General features: G+C 43.4%; 1 protein-coding gene across 2 annotated transcripts; it reads left to right on the plus strand.

Moving 5' to 3' along the window:
* Nucleotides 1-2,417: 2,417 nt before the first annotated feature.
* LOC118211680 (troponin T, cardiac muscle isoforms-like) lies at nt 2,418-17,097 on the plus strand. Of its 2 annotated transcripts, none has more exons than XM_035389088.1 (13): nt 2,418-2,491; nt 2,771-2,810; nt 3,120-3,130; nt 4,953-4,979; nt 5,267-5,288; nt 5,752-5,818; nt 6,359-6,475; nt 7,974-8,051; nt 8,556-8,657; nt 8,783-8,892; nt 9,916-10,006; nt 12,056-12,096; nt 16,692-17,097. In XM_035389088.1, exons 2-13 carry the CDS (start codon nt 2,782-2,784, stop codon nt 16,729-16,731), a joined length of 735 nt encoding a protein of 244 aa, XP_035244979.1. In that variant the 5' UTR covers nt 2,418-2,491; nt 2,771-2,781; the 3' UTR covers nt 16,732-17,097. The 2 variants fall into 2 exon arrangements, with proteins under 2 accessions (XP_035244979.1, XP_035244980.1); XM_035389089.1 differs by having other exon boundaries at nt 4,953-4,973.
* Nucleotides 17,098-17,361: the final 264 nt, after the last annotated feature.

Raw genomic sequence — 17,361 nt, forward strand, 5'->3', positions numbered from 1 at the left:
GCAGTGCTGCCCAATATTTCCTAAATTATTTCAAAGTAACTTGGCCCTGTGTTTTTTTCATCTTACCATCTGAAGAGAATGTGGTCATTCAAGGTGTGTGTGACAGAAGGTACGGAAGTTAATGTTTTTAAGGGCTGAGAGCCTGTGCTTGTTGAGGTTGTTTCTCTCTGTGCTGTATAGGTATGGTGCATGCCACTCCACCAAGCCATAACTTGGCCGGGATGGCATACCTGACATCCAAATAGGGAAGAGGAAAAAAATCCTTTGGCTTGTAGTGCTCTGTGGCCTTGGAACATGTCGCTGGACAAATTTAATCTTGTCTATCTTGTTTCTGTGAATGAATTAAAAGCTGGGATTTACTGTACACTGAGGTGTGTCAATACTTTTAATCCCTCTGTTTATTTTGTGGCAATTTAGCAGACACTTTTCTCCACACCGATGGATTACAGTGCAAGCACAATGTTTATTTAGATTGTGACACTTCGCTGCTATGTTTTCTTAATGTCTGTAATAGTACTGAGTAATGTCTTAACAATGTTTTTTTTTTTTTCCCCCTCCGTTACCACCCTAAAACCACAACTAAATAAACTGAAGTGATTAGCAGCTTTTTGACTCTTGAAGTCTGCATGTTGAGATCAATGAGAGGTTTCAAGTAGAAGGAGCAAAATAAATAGGTCAGAGGAGTAAAATGATCGGGAAGTAATCGTTTGCAGCTTAAAGAATGCCAGCGTCAGTGTTTGTTTTAGGATTAGCGAATGCAGGAAATTTAAGCATTGTAACTTAAGGCTGTTTTATTGGCGGCCACAGTCGATTGAATCGCTCGACTTGCAGATCACTGTGTAAATATAATACTACAGGAACGACTTATGACCACTAGATGGCAGCTTTGTCGTCATGTTAGGCCTGAACGGCCTTAAGACTTCGGCTCAGATTCGCTTCACGTTGCAGATTGCCTTCGCCCATTTCCTAAATTCAATTAAAAATACCATCTTTAATTTTATTCTTAAATATAAGTGACATTTTTATGAAAGATAAAACATGTTTGCCTATAACTCAAAAATAAATATAGCAACTATTTAAAAGTTGAAGGGGTTAATCACCATTCGACAAACAAGCATAGTTTAAAGGTTTTTTGTTTTTTTTTGCCCTACTGCCTCTGCTATCGACATCAGTTGCCTATCTCACTTCAGCAGAATTACAACAACTAGCAGAACTAGTACAATACTTCTTTTGATCAATTAAGTTCTGTATATCACTTTCATGAGAGTGTATATCACATTTTTATCATATTGTTCACTTTATAGAACAATATGCACAGAGAGCTTATGCATTTTGGTGTAAGTGGATGGCTCAAAATTCATACGTATTTTTAACTCATTAGTTAAGATTAGAAAATATATAATATGGGTCAGGAGAACAGGGAGTGTGCTAAATTAATAATTTATAACATATACATACTTACACTTAAAGTGAAACAACACCAAAAAGGCTTATTTTGTGTTAAATCGCACTGTGTTCAGTTAGCTCACGCTTTTATCCAGGGCGTCTGACAATGACATGGGAAACAGAAGAGCTTTCACCTGATTGATATGAGTAATAGAGCCAGACCAGGCGGACAGCATTCCCAGTCCGGTGAGTAAAGATGCATCATCGCTAAAGAAACTGTGAACTATGGGAACCACCTATGTCAGGTCTGCAAGCGATACAACACTCGGATCCAAAGTGACAGGAATAACAAGTTAATGACAAATTAAAAGTCTGAAGAGAAAGTCACGTTAACATGCGTCAAGTTCCAGTTAGTTGCCGGGGATAACTGTGCCAAAGACAGAAAGTTCTATAATGGAAAATATGCTTATTGAACGTGCTCAAAACTGGAGCGTACTTGATTAGTTGAAAATAAGTCTTTAAATGAAACAGTGCCACACTGAGTTAAATTAGCCACTGCTAAAGCGCGTTGGGATCGGGTGTGAATGAGGCCTTGCCGTCGCGCTGAAGACAGGCCTGCCCAGGTGTACTGGCACACGGTCCCTCCCTGCCTCTCTAAGAATGTTTGGGAAACCCCCCCCCCCCCCCCCCCCCAACCTGAGCCACGTCTGTGGAGACATGACCATCTGTGCCCACAAATTTATAACAGCCAGATTAACCCTCCCCCCCTCCCCACCCCATCTCCTCACCCCACCCCGCCCCATCTCCTGGCAAGACAAAGAACCAGCTTTTCCAGGGGAGGGGGGCATAAATAGAGAAGGGGTCTGACCCCCCCCCCCCCCCGGAGCTAAAAATAGGAACCACAGGAGGCGTTTGTATTTCTTGTCTGGGCCCCCGCCGTCCAATGGTCACTGGTAAAACAGTACCCCAGCCACAGCCCTGGGGAGTGGTCATGTGACCCCCGGGCTGTTTAAAAATGATGCGCACCTGATGGAGAGAAGGGTTTGCGAATCCGCCGTCCAGGACGTCCCATCACCCATCGGAAACAGCTCTCTCTATCCCCGAGGTAAGCCTGACCCCCTGCGTGGACAAAAAAATCCCATAAACCAAGTGGCCATTTTAGTGAGGATCATTCGATGTTTAAATACATCACAATCATTAGACATGCGTCTTTGGAGTAACGGAGTGCAGCTGTCTTTGGGGTAACGGAGTGCAGCTGCATGTTAAGCAATCCGTTTGGAAAAGGATATGATGATGTACTGTATAGAGTGTGCTTTTTTTTTAAAGGTTTTAATAGAAGAGAATTGTTTGAAATGCTGACCTCAGCTCCCCTTTCTGTTTGTAGTCTGTTTGAATATGTCAGACACAGAGGATGTGGAATATGAGTAAGTTTCGTTCAAAATCCTTCCTGTCTACTTTTCCATGTGACTGTATTTTATGTGAACAGTGAATGCAGAAAATGGGTCTGCACACCTCAAAATATATCTTTTTTTTTTTTTTTAGGGAAATGTTCTATTATGTCAAGCATATGGTTTTATAAAATATGATATGTTAGGATATATTTGGGTTTGGGTTAATATTCTACCAGTTAGTGAGAGAGGTAGAAATTTGAGCATATGAGACCAAAATTATGCAATTGCAAAACTACATAAAATATATTTTCCAAAATAACTATATATTTCTCTTTTTTTCAGGGAACCAGAAGGTAAGACATTGCATTGGGTATAGTTGAAGAGATGCAAATGTCCTTGTTTTTACATGGTCATATATGCTATGTGAATGCAGGGTCTCCGTGGACATTTTGTTCTGCCAAAATACAAATTATGCTTCCTACATTTGCAAATTGGCATTAAAACAATATAACTACAGTCAATAAACACTCAGGCGTGGCGTTGTGACTCACGGGTCGTAAATAGCGATGTAATAACAATGGTTTCTGTAATGATTTACTGCGTTGACATTATTATTATTATTATTTTTACCTGCCTTACCTTAACCTTAGAAAGCAGGAAGTTGTTGTGGGTGTGTGATCAATACTGTTGGGATAAACACGCTGCCAGCTCGTGGCTTCATTGCAGACGTTTGCCGTTTTCTTGCGAGGCTTGGCAGAACTGCTCTTCTCGTCACTTGCATTAATTTAAAGTAGGCAACATTTTGGTTTGGTTATGGTAAGCTAGTTGTACACGCTAACATGAGAGTATCTATTTTGCATTGCAATTATCTGACTGAGCCAATAACCCAGTTAGAGGGTGACCTTCTTGTGACTATTTAGAGCGTGGAGTCTGCCTAGGAGAGTGTGTATTTGAGTTATCGCTGTCTGGGGGTTTTAGGGTATTTTAGTACCCATTCCAGAGTGTTCCCAAACGGGGCGCTCTCGCTGTGCCGAACTCGTGCATGTCCGTTTATCACGGTCGGCGGAAACACCGGCGCTCAAGCACATTCCCGCTGCCCAAGGGTACTGCGTGTCGGGCACTGGCAGTTCGAGGGTCCGCGTGCGCCGCTACCGAAAGAGTGCGATGCGTTACTCTCACAAATTTAAGCTCCAATTAAGGAAGGCCAGCTCTCTCTCCCGAGGCTTATCCGGTTTTGTGATACTTTTTTCCACTAGCGGCAGGCCGATGCTCCAGCGCAGTGCTTTTGCGGTTTTGGATTACCCGAATGGCATGCGCGTCGTGCCCTCTCTCTCTCGTGTTTGCCTGCCGGGATGTCATTAAAGTGCTCCACACGGAGGATGAAAGGCTCGTGCAGCGTCGTTTGTCTGTCTTTTAACAGTGACCTTCTGCCTACACTATCTTCTGCTGTTAAGCGCCCAGGGACAACAGATGAAATTTAGCATGATGACTAACTCTGGGACAGCCAGGTGGCTGCCCACTGCCCCTGTCAAATAAACAAATAAATAAATAATAGCCGTGCAGTCTCTGATTGGGTTGGCCTGCCAAAGTGATACATTAACAAACCTCTATTTTTTCAAATAAATAAATAAATAATAATAATAATAATAATAATAATAATAATAAAATAAATACATAAACAACAGCGTATTTATCATATTTTTGGCGATCACAGTACAGAAAGTACCATTGAGGGGAACCCAGCCCTTGGCTGCATGGAGGGCATGAACATTTGGTTGGGGAATCAGCCTCCCTATGACTGTGCTGAAGAGTTTTCAGCTGGTGTGTTTCGTTTGTATTTTTAAACTCCAGCAGCCTTCCATAAAGCAGGAAGTAGTCTTAACTGAAGAACTGACGCAGAATATGAATGCAGTGACTCACACACGAACAAACACACTCACGTACGCAGACACACTCACTCACACACACACACACACACACACACACACACGCATGCATGCACACACACACACACACACACACACACACGCACACACACACACACATCTGTCTCTGATGAGAGGAGTCCCTGGGGCGTCCTTCTCACATCAGTTCACCATTTTAGAATCTTGTCTCGTTACCATGGAGACGACTTTTGACATGAATGCTCTTTTCAAACTGTCCCTTTCTGCCCAGGCACTGAAGAGGAACGTGAAGGTGAAGGTAATAAGTGTGTGTGTGCATGTGTTTGTGCGCATGGTGTGTGTGTGTGTGTGTGTGTGCGTGCGTGTGTGTGTGTATATGTGTGTGTGTGTGTGTGTGTGTGTGCGTGTGTGCATGTGTGTGTGTGTGTGTGTATGTGTGTGTGTATGCATGTATGTGCATGTTGATTTTATCACTGGCTTAATTTTTGGTCTTTGCTAAATGTTTTGTGCAAGTTTGGATGGCATTACAAAGAGAATGAATGTTCTGAACACTTCTTATTTCTCGTTTGAAATGTATTAATACAGAAGAAGCTAAGCCCAAGACAAAGTGAGTACTTCCGGTATTAATTCCCTTACAAACGACTAACAAAATATAGATGTCATGAGACTGAAAGTTTACCATTAAACTGCAAATTGCCTTAAATGTATTAACCAGGTAAACATACATTTAATAAAACCAATGTGTCTATATGATTAGCAGCATGCAGCAGATTTGTATTTAATTTAATTCTGTTTGTGTAATGTGGCCACATTACTTCTGTTTGCGTTTAATTGTATCAGCAGTAGCAAAAATTGGAAAATGAATTCATTCTCAGAAAGTCATTGGGGAACAGTATCATCTTAACAGTGTGCAAACAACTGTTTGTTTTTTCGCCTTAGTAGAAAGTTCCACATAGGTGCACTTTCTTCGACTCGTGTAATTAAAGGGTTCAGGTGATGATGGGGCAGGTAATGAATGAGGTGTCAAGCTGGTGACGATATGAGCGAAACGTTGCACATGTCATCCCCAGGCCTACGATCTTCGTGCCCGGCCTTGCAGCCCCAAAGATCCCAGAAGGAGAGAAAGTTGACTTTGACGTGAGTAAGCGTCTCGGGGCTTGGCTCAGACGTAGCCTGAGGGTCAGGGGCCACAGGTGACTGGTGCTGACGCAAACCACACTCACCTCAGCCACCTGGGTGGTCTAGACTGGTGACGGATGGTGACCGGGCTGCAGCTCCTGCTCGGTTCACCCGATGTATGGCTGTAAATGCAAATTTAAAATGCTGACAGTCTGCACTTTAATCTCAGGTTTGTTCTTTTATATCAAATCCAGTGTGCTGGAGTACAGAGCCAAAACAACAAAAACTGTGCCACTGTCCTAATACTTTGCCATTTAACTATATATATACATATATATATATATATATATAGAGAGAGAGAGAGAGAGAGAGAGAGAGAGAGATCTATTGTATGTTGATATTACATCAGCTGGTCGTACAGTGTAATTATATGTGCTATACTAAATGCCATATTCTAAAATATGACATATACATTGTCAGTCAGTATCTGGCAGTATGCTGTTCTCATGACGCACTGTGTAGTACGTGTGTGAAACAGGGCCTCCTCTTCCTCTGCAGGACATCCATCGCAAGCGCATGGAGAAGGACCTGAACGAGCTGAAGACGCTGATCGACGCCCACTTCGAGGGCCGCCAGAAGGAGGAAGAGGAGCTGGTGAACCTCAAGGACAGGATCGTGAGTCTCGTGCTTCATCGGCACAGTGCACTTGGTTAGGAAAACGTACATGCAACCAGTGGACTGCTGCTTTTATGATGATGATGAGGAGGAGGAGGAGGAGGATGATGATGTGGATGATGTGGATGATGATGATGATGATGATGAGGAAGAGGATAATGAGGAGGATGATGCTGTGGATGATGATCATTATGATGATGATAATTATGTTTTTCAGTGAAAAACTGAAAAATGTCGGTGGCATTATTTACTGTATCATATTTTAATATAATTTCTATAACTACAATGCCCATAATTATTCATCCCCATCCATAGGTCTTTATCAACTTCATCACAAAATTGCAATGAATGACTTTTGGGTTTTTACGTGTGCAAAAATTTATATAATATAAATTTTTTTATCCTTGCACGAGTTCAAAAAGTTTTCCCCTGAAAGTAGTCTCAAAGGTGACATTATACCTGTCACAACCAAAGACAGGACAGTGATGAAATGGAAAACCGGAAAGAAAGCTGAACTCTTCCCCTGACCGGTCACCCATGACACAAATCAACTATGTGATATTTGGATGGACCAACTTTCTGACAGTTAACAATGGGGGCAAGCGCAGACCGTAACGTTCAAACTCAAAATACTGCGTGTTTTTGTTTGTCTCCTGTTTGCAAAGGGTCATTTAATTCAAAAAAAGTTCAATTTCATTTTGTGTACACTGCCACTTTAACTCCCATACTTGCTCCGCAATGTAAACAGGTAGCTAAAATCAGAATTTTATGGATGACTGGAATTTAAACATCGCAAAGACATCGATGACAGACGGGTGGATTAAACGCAATTACTTAACAAAGGTGTCTTAGGCGCTATCGTTGGGAGCAGGGAGTCATTTAACGACAAGTGTTTAAGGGTTGAGTGTTTAAGGGTGAATGTTTAAGGGTTGAGTGTTTAAGGGTGAGTGTATAAGGGTTGAGTGTTTAAGGGTTAAGTGTTTAAGGGAGAGTGTTTAAGGGTTGAGTGTTTAAGGGTGAGTGTGTAAGGGTTGAGAGGTTTAAGGGAGAGTGTTTAAGAGTTGAGTGTGTAAGGGTTGAGTGTTTAAGGGTGAGTGTATAAGGGTTGAGTGTTTAAGAGTGAGTGTTTAAGGGTTGAGTGTATAAGGGTTGAGTGTTTAAGGATTGAGTGTTTAAGGGTTGAGTGTTTAAGAGTGAGTTTTTAAGGGTTGAGTGTTTAAGGGTAAGTGTATAGGGTTGAGTGTTTAAGGGTGAGTGTATAAGGGTTGAGTGTTTAAGAGTGAGTGTTTAAGGGTTGAGTGTTTAAGGTTGAGTGTATAAGGGTTCAGTATTTAAGGGAGAGTGTATAAGGGTTGAGTATTTAAGGGTTGAGTGTATAAGGGTTGAGTGTTTAAGGGTGAGTGTATAAGGGTTGAGTATTTAAGGGAGAGTGTTTAAGGGTTGAGTGTTTAATGGTTGCTCTGTTTGCTTTAATGCTGTTTGTGGTTCTTAACTCCAGGAGCAGCGACGATCTGAACGCGCGGAGCAGCTTCGCATCCGGGCCGAGAGAGAGAAGGAGCGCCAGCAAAAGTTGGCGGTAAGTCGCCCAGTTGCGCTGCATCAGTTTATTATAATGTCCCTATGACACTGCATAGGTCTGTAATAATGCCCCTATGAGCACTGCATAGGCCTGTAATAATGCCCCTATGAGCACTGCATAGGCCTGTAATAATGCCCCTATGAGCACTGCATAGGCCTGTAATAATGCCCCTATGAGCACTGCATAGGCCTGTAATAATGCCCCTATGAGCACTGCATAGGCCTGTAATAATGCCCCTATGAGCACTGTGAAGGCCTATGATAACACCCCACTGCATAGGCCTATAATAATGCCCCAATGAGCACTGAATAGGCCTATAATAATTCCTTAATGAGCACGGCATAGGCCTATAATAATGCCTCAGTAAACAATGTTTATACTGAGTGGTTCTCAAAATATCACCCAAAAAAATCCCTTCGGTCATTTTTCCATGTTTTTGATGGGTATGAGAGCAGCCAAGCATTCCCCTGTGCCTTACTGACTGTTGCACATGACTGACAGGAGGAGAGGGCTCGGAAAGAGGAAGAGGAGGCAAAAAAGAGGGCTGAAGATGACGCGAAGAAGAAGAAGGCTCTCACCAACTTGAGCGGCTACGCGCAGCTGGTGCGAAAATGGGGCGAGCCCGGGGGGGGAGGGGGGGGGGGGAGGGGGGGAATTCGGCACGATAAAGCGAACTGTAAGCGTATGCCAAACAAACGTCGTCACGCCGAGTTCTTCTTATCCGACAGGCAGACAAGCGCGGCGGAAAGAAGCTGACGGAGAGAGAGAAGAAGAGGAAGATCCTGAGCGAGAGGCGTAAAGAGCTGAACATCACCCACCTGAGCGATGACAAGCTCAAGTGAGCATCAGCTAGGCAGGGCCGCCGTCCGGGGGGGGGGGAGGGGGAGGTGGGGGCAACTGGGTATGTTGTTATCCCTGGCAGTGGAGGGAGGGGGTGGGGCAACTGGGTATGTTGTCGTCCTGGGCAGTGGAGAGAGGTGGGGGGCCGGGGAGTGTTTCAGTGAGTATACGCTGGGTACTGTGAGGTCACAGGGAGGCTGGGGAGTGTTTCAGTGAGTATACGCTGGGTACTGTGAGGTCACAGGGAGGCTGGGGAGTGTTTCAGTGAGTATACGCTGGGTACTGTGAGGTCACAGGGAGGCTGGGGAGTGTTTCAGTGAGTATACGCTGGGTACTGTGAGGTCACAGGGAGGCTGGGAGTGTTTCAATGAGTATACGCTGGGTACTGTGAGGTCACAGGGAGGCTGGGGAGTGTTTCAGTAAGTATACGCTGGGTACTGTGAGGTCACAGGGAGGCTGGGGAGTGTTTCAGTGAGTATACGCTGGGTACTGTGAGGTCACAGGGAGGCTGGGGAGTGTTTCAGTGAGTATACGCTGGGTACTGTGAGGTCACAGGGAGGCTGGGGAGTGTTTCAGTGAGTATACGCTGGGTACTGTGAGGTCACAGGGAGGCCAGGGAGTGTTTCAGTGAGTATACGCTGGGTACTGTGAGGTCACAGGGAGGCCAGGGAGTGTTTCAGTGAGTATACGCTGGGTACTGTGAGGTCACAGGGAGGCCGGGAATGTTTCAGTGAGTATACGCTGGGTACTGTGAGGTCACAGGGAGGCTGGGGAGTGTTTCAGTGAGTATACGCTGGGTACTGTGAGGTCACAGGGAGGCTGGGGAGTGTTTCAGTGAGTATACGCTGGGTACTGTGAGGTCACAGGGAGGCTGGGGAGTGTTTCAGTGAGTATACGCTGGGTACTGTGAGGTCACAGGGAGGCCGGGGAGTGTTTCAGTGAGTATACACTGGGTACTGTGAGGTCACAGGGAGGCTGGGGAGTGTTTCAGTGAGTAAACGAGACATTTCTCACTCTGCAGGGAGAAGGCCAACGAGCTCTGGCAGCGGATGTACCAGCTGGAGGCCGAGAAGTTTGACCTGCAGCGGCAGGTCGCGCTGCAGAAGTATGAGGTAACGGGGGGGGGTGCGGGGCGGGCGTGTTCTTCGCCCCGTTCAAATGGGAGAAAATAAGAAAGTCGCTCACTCAGATTCCTCCTTGCTGTGTTTATTAAACCAACGTTCCGGCAGGGTGATAGGGCTGTCACCGTTCAAATAGGGCCATCACATGAACATTGGACTGTCTGAATCGACTAAAATATAAAGATAGATAGATAAATAAATAAATACAAACAGAATGATGGAATATATAAAAGATAAAAATAAAATGAGAGAAATAGGCAGGTCACCTACTAATCACCAATGCATTCAATATAGTTTACTTCATTTGTCTGTAAATTGTTGTTTAATAGAAAGTACTGTATGACTAATTATAAGTTCACAGTTGTTGAAAGTTGTGTTGAGTTAAACATACTGTAAAGAAAAGGCACATTGTAGAACAGTCTTGTGCTTTTAATGATCAGATTAAAGCATAATCATTACACTGAACTTAAAAACCGTGACAAAAGGTGATTAATGAATTACACTCTCTTGAAAAAGGAGCTCTGTTTTATTTTTACTGCAGAACACTTCAAGCGCTAACAATCATATCACAGGCCTGTCAAACAAATGATTAATGCATTATAGGGTGTGTGCACGCAGCTGCTAAAATCCATTCTCCAAAGTTAGCTTATAAAATAGCAATGCACAGAAATCATTATGCCATAGTAATGTTCAGCAATGTTCAGCAGGGAAACTAAAGCTGGGCTGATGAGACAGCATGTCACACCAGTGGCAGTATCTGATAAATCGATAAATAAATAAATAAATAAATAAATAAATAAATAAATGCCGCTGTGTGCACCCAAGAATGACAATCAAATAATAAAATTTTGTTTATGATACTTTTCATTTTAATTTTGCTTCAAATGACTAATTGTTTTGAATATCAACATAACAAAAGCATATGATTATGAGTCACGTGTATTTGCCCCAGATAACCAGATAATAAAATTTATTTCACTGTATGCCTGTTTGAGTCAGACATGGCCAAGACTGGGGACTCAGTATTTGTCCTTCATTTGGATGAAGCGCTAAAACCAATACATTTTTTTCTCTTCACGAACACAAACAGTTTTTACTCACACTGTTTGGCGAGTTCAAGTGATCAAAACTAAAACTAACTCGCGTAGAAAAGGTGTAATGCTAGCATTTATTGTCAGGGTTAGTGACAAATGTTGATTGAATACAGGTCCAAGTGTTAGATGTTATAATGATAATAAACTGAGTAAATCCCTGTACTTAAAGAAGCCATGATTTTTTAAAAATCAGACCAGAAGTCAGGACGGGAATTTGTTTTGTTTTTTTTCTTCCTGGGCCTTTCTTGGCTGAAAAAATGCCTGCAGCATTTAACAAATTAAATTATTAAACTTTCCAATTTGTTCATGCACTGACTTGCCTATAAAAAAAACACAAATTACCAGAACCAGACTGAAACCAACCACACCCTTCTGAGCACCTGGTGAAATTCTAATGCACTGAATTAACCCACATGAGTCATGTGATCGCACAGGGTTACATAGCCAATCATAACTCACGTGAATGCCTCCATTATCTTCTTCAAACAAGGCACAGTTCTGCAACTTTGGCTTTTTGTGTGTGCCTAAGCATTGTAGCATTGTAGATATGGCCCTTTTTTTCAGAAAGATTGAATGAAAAGCCTCAATGTAATTCCCTGCTGGCCTAAACCGAATGGAGACTGACTGAATTGAGTTATAATTGGGCTCCTTGAGTAGTGGATAGCATTTTTGAATGACATGTCATGGGTTATCAGAACAGATTAATTATTATAAAACAAGCAAGTTTACATGGAGAAATTTATTACAAATTCTTAGATTTATGTAGCAGGGTTACTATTATTTTCTCACAAGCAAAGCAAATCCATATTAATCATGTTCATTCTGTGGATCAGTCACCATAGGAACCAATCACTGACAGCAAAATGGTGGATGGGTCACTATTTACCCAGAATGCCCCTCTTGTAGTAAGCAGATTTATTTCCCTCATTTCTCTGTCTGAATTTAGGTCGTCGTCCTGAGAAACCGGGTCAGTGATCATCAGAAGATGTGAGTATGCTTTTCAGTTTGTTTTGTCTCTGAAAGCCTTACTATGCCCCTTCTCATAGCCCACAGTGACCTCTGCGAGTCCTTAAAAAGCTGGCCTTAGTCACACAGGTGTCAAACTCCAGTCCTGGCACCCTGGAGGATCGCGGTGTCTGAGGTGTCAGCTGGTGATTGGCTGAGGAATCCACACGCCCTGTGCTCCAGGCCTTAATTGGCAGTCGACTGAAAGGAAAAACACAAAAAAAAAACCCCGCAGACACTGCGGCCCCCGTGGGATTCAGTCTGACACCCCGGCCTCAGACTTCCTGACATCAGTCCGAGCGTGCTGTGTGCTCACTCTTAAAGGCCACTGTCCCAGTAGGCTTTTTTTTTTTTGACTTTAGACTTTATTGTCCCCAAGGGGAAATTCCTTTCCACAGCACTGTACCCATCACACAACAGTACATACAACAGCACACAGTAACAGCACACAATGACAGACAGCAGTACGCACTCAGGCCTGTTCAGCGAGGCCTGTTGTTCAAGGCTGTGGGGATCAGGCTTTTCCCAAAGTGACAGTACAGTCATTTCAAGGGACGACGGATGAGAGACTTTTTTACCATACACAGTAATTAAAGGACATTTTACCATGAACAGTAGTACAAACACCTTATGCTGTTGTCTGTACAACTTTAGCTCGAAGGTATAGTTCACTTTCTGGATTTCTTAAAATATTATCTCACTTTTGCAATGAAACACATTAACAGCTGTATTTGATGACCTGCTGAGTTTACAATGGGGGGCGTAGAGTATCGGTGAATCTGTGGTCGAAAGAAAAAATAAATAAAATGCACAGTAGGTTGTGCAGTGATGTTACGTTTCCAGAGGCTGTAAATTTACTGGTTCATTTCATAGCGTTAAATCACAATTATAAACATGAATATTATTTCCTTGAGAGCAGCAAGTTGCATGTGCCATAGAAAATATTTTTAACATATTTATAACATAATAATAATAATAATAATAATAATAATAAGTACATTTTTGTTCTTGTAGGTTAGACATGAACTGACAAACAAACAAAAATATTAAAAACTCCAGAAAGTGAATTATCTCTTTCCTGTTCAACATGGCAGTGTTTTCATGTTTGTATAGCCTTGTTTAGCATGTGAACTGAGTCTGCATTGCTTGCATGTGTTGTTCTCTGTATATAAACCTTCCAACTCGGGGCTAAATGCTCCCAATCCAGGGACTTACTGCACTTCCATTTGTGTTTGCACTCTTAAGTCGCTCTGGATAAGAGCTCCGACAAAATGGCAGTAAAGTACAGTTGATATAATCAGCTCAGTGACGGTCATTTTCCCAAACAAAGTTTCCCAAACTGCAGTTTCACGATAATTCCTCAGATGGCTAAATGCTCAAAGTACACTGTACTATTTCTTTTTTTTTTTTTTTTCAATTGTTGCTGCTTTATATCAAGATTTTCAGCATAGAGAAGCTGCCACTGATAATGCCCCGGCTCACAGTGATATCCCCTCGCCCTGCGAGCTGGCCGTGTCCCTAAGCCCCCAGAAACCTCCCGTTCTATATCAGTCAGGAGCTGATTGAAGTGGTTTGGCGCACAGCTGTTGGGCGGCCTTCAGGGGATCTGTGTTTGTGCAAACCTGACCCCTCAGAAGAGGGGAAAAACAAAAGGCCAGAGTTGAGAGTAAAGGCGTCTCCGAGCGTCCCCTGGATACTCCTGCAGGCCCCCCCCCCTCTCCCGTAACTCCTGAAAGCCCCACCCGACCCCCCCCCCCCCCCCCGACCCCCCTCCCCACATCCCCCCCTAACAGCTGCAGCTTGTCTGGGCCAAGTTTGTCAGTTAGGACCAAGTCCATCATCTAGGGTCAACTCTGTCAGTCAGAATCAACCCTGTCAACTCTGCCAGTCAGAATCAACTCTGTCAGTTAAAGTCAACTCTGGTAGTCAGAGTCAACTTTGTTATTCAGGGTCAACTATGTCAATCAGAATCAACTCTGCCAATCAGAGCCAACGTCATCCAGGGTCAACTCTGTTATTCAGGGTCAAGCTCTTTCAGTCTGGACCTCTTGTGCTGTCCAGTAGCCCTGTCATGTTTTGATTTACCTTCTTTTTTTCCATTTTCTATTTTTAGACATTTTTAGACACCATATTCATACTTTTCCACAGCATCTCTGTACACATTCAGAAATAAAGGTGAAGATACTTTTTTTTTTCTTTGCGGAATAAATTTCCCAAATGTACACTGACAGTACAGTAATGATCTATTTGATTCATGATTCAAGATGCAATAGTTTATTACCATATCAATTCAGCTGAGAGGAATTTACTATAGTGGAACTCATTAAAAACACACACATACATCACAGGTAAACACATCAAGTTGATTTATAGAACACTGCAGCTTCTTGAATAGATACTGCAGCTTGTTTAATACACACTATGTAGAATTTTCTTGCAACTGCATTCTCTTTCCAAGCCTTCAGACTTGCATAACTGCCTGAAACCTGGAAGAAATATCATTTGCATTTTTAAGTTAATTTTGTGCCTTGAATAACAAAAAACATATTGCAGTGAAAATATTTGCAAAAGCACTGTTTATTACATTTTTATTGAATGTCCCTTGCCATGTATGTTTCAGCAGAGTAGAACATATGGCTCTTGAGATTAAGACCAGAGACTCATGTCCCCTCACAGAAGACAAAAATGAACTACTGGGGCTTAGGAGGACATGCACCTAAAATTCATCACATGCCAATCGGATTACCTTTGTGGTGAGGTCATTACCTTTACTTGTCCCCTTGGCTTTGTGCAAAAAAAAAAGCCTGAGCTTTACCACGGTGCACCTGTGCAGGCGCTGCTCAGGTGTCTGATATGGGGACAGCACGTGGGTACTTCTAGAACATGCATCGCCCTGTTTCTAGAACATGCTTCCAGAACATGCATCACCCTGTTTCTGGAACAGAACATGCATCGCCCTGTTTCTAGAACATGCTTCCAGAACATGCATCGCCCTGTTTCTAGAACATGCTTCCAGAACATGCATTGCCCTGTTTCTAGAACATGCTTCCAGAACATGCATCGCCCTGTTCCTAGAACATGCTTCCAGAACATGCATTGCCCTGTTTCTAGAACATGCTTCCAGAACATGCATCGCCCTGTTCCTAGAACGTGCTTCCAGAACATGCATTCGTTTGCCACCCTGCCACTTCCCGCTCATATCGAATGTTGGTTTTAGGGTTTAATTGAGGCACGTCGAGCCTCCGGTAAGTAAAACGATCCTTTTTCCACGGAGGGTCTCAGAGATGCGTCGCATGTGTGTGCGGGTGTGTCGGCTGGCCCATCCTTTTTTCCACCGGCGGGATATCTTCCATTCGCGGATTTCGGGTCACGACCCTCGCCGGACTTCCCGCTAAGGCCTCCTCCTCCTCCTCCCGCAAACGCTTTTTTCCCCCTCGGCTCAGAGCCAGCGCAGGCACCCATGCCGTTGGCGCGCGGGACGAAAAACAAACCTGGCACCGGAGGGAGAGGCTCTCTCTCTCTCTCACTCTCTCTCTCTCTGCGGGCGGGCGGGCGAGGCATGGCTGTGAGTCACAGCAGCTGTCGCTCCCCTCCAAAGGCGTGAGTCACGGGGTATCAGTGAGGGCAAGGGTGGCACACAGCAGCACTTGCGCATGCTGGCACACGCTGGTACTGGCTGATCTCTGCGTAGCGGCGAATTCAGATTAACGTAAACCAGCTGAGAAAGTCCGCTTAACAACAGCAGAAGGTTTCATTTTTTATTTTATTTTATCGTAAGCTGTCGATATTAAAATGCCGAAATATTCCAAACCAGACAGTATTCACTTATTTGTGGAGCGCAAGGTTTTTCTCTAGCCACAGAAATAGAAAGCAGGGAAGCTGCTTGGCTTCACGTAGCAACTGCACGCTCGCTAAAATGGACTTTGAAATGTGATCTTTTCCTACGTTTACCTCTTGGTGCCAAAGAAAGGCAAAGCACCGTTGAAAAAGGCGGTGGAGTATTTCTAACTGGCCTGGATTATTTCCAGGGATCTGTTGGAGAATAGGGAGTGACAGTGATGGTTTCAGTGCTGATTCATGTTATTAAAGTCAAGCATAATCACACAGGGGTGCTATGCAATAAAGGCCTCTGCATGCTATATATTTCAGGAGAAAAATATACTTTACATTTTATATTTGCATTTTAGGCATTTATCAGAAGGAAAGGCAGAGATTCATATCACCAGTATTCAAAGCACCTGTAGCAATTAACAAGCAGCACAATTGACTGGCATTTGGTAATTCTTTGCCACTACAATTAACATTTGGCAGGGAAGGTAGAGGGGTTTTTTTGGTAGGGAAATATAAGATAGATTGGAGAAGATGTGGAAGAGGGGTATGGGAATGGGGGCGAGAATCCAACGTGCTGGAGCACAGAGCCAAAACAGGAACAACAAAAAAAGAAAGAAAAGAAAAGAAATTGCATCACCGCCCAAATGCTATCGGTGACTGGGCACATGTATAATGTGCTTATTAAGTTATTAGCGGATGATGATCTTCCAGGTACTGACTTTGTTCCTCTGCTTTGTTTCTCACAGCACAAAGGGAATCAGAAGCAAGCGAGGCCTGCGGCAATAGTCAGATCGGCTACACCGGCATTAAAAAAACCGGCGGAGAAGACGCCTCGACCAGCCGTACCCTGCTCTCCCTGCCAGACCGCCGGGGCAGAACCCTGGGAAAATGCGCTGAAATCGTCCGCGCGCCAAACGCAGCATGTTTCATAACGTCGCACTCGCATCACCACGTTCTGAAGTTTCCTTGTTACCTACGATTGAAATTAGGCAGGAAATACGCACCGAACACCACGATGTAACTACATCTTTTATTTATTGCTGTTGTTTTAATTTTATGTTATAATGGTTGAAACAAAAAAAATGTGTAAAAAGAATGCTACGTTACATCATGCTTTTGTGCTTCAATTAAACGCTGTTCCTCTCAAGCGTGCATGTCGAGAGATGAGTTTTGCGTTACCAAAAAAAAAAAGAAAACGCATCATAGAAGTCATCAGAGAAAACATAAGCTTGCAGACCATATACTACCAAGACCCACCAGGGACAATGCCAAACGTACAACCAGAAAAATCCACCACTGTCAGATTTTACTTGCATTTTGATGCAGTGCAAAGCAAGATAAGCATTCGCAACTTTAAGGTACCATTTATAGGTAGGCTACGGTAAACAGGTAGGCTATGCTTATTCTTCTGAGACC

This window comes from Anguilla anguilla, chromosome 13 (genome assembly GCF_013347855.1).
Source record: "Anguilla anguilla isolate fAngAng1 chromosome 13, fAngAng1.pri, whole genome shotgun sequence".
In the NCBI taxonomy this organism is placed as follows: domain Eukaryota; kingdom Metazoa; phylum Chordata; class Actinopteri; order Anguilliformes; family Anguillidae; genus Anguilla; species Anguilla anguilla.

Excerpts from the sequence above, each read along its gene's own strand:
- LOC118211680 (XM_035389088.1), top strand. The coding sequence starts at position 2,782 with ATGTCAGACACAGAGGATGTGGAATATGA. Across the intron at positions 8,658-8,782 it reads TGAGCGGCTACGCGCAGCTG|GCAGACAAGCGCGGCGGAAA; the intron begins GTGCGAAAATGG and ends CTTATCCGACAG. Across the intron at positions 10,007-12,055 it reads TCGCGCTGCAGAAGTATGAG|GTCGTCGTCCTGAGAAACCG; the intron begins GTAACGGGGGGG and ends GTCTGAATTTAG.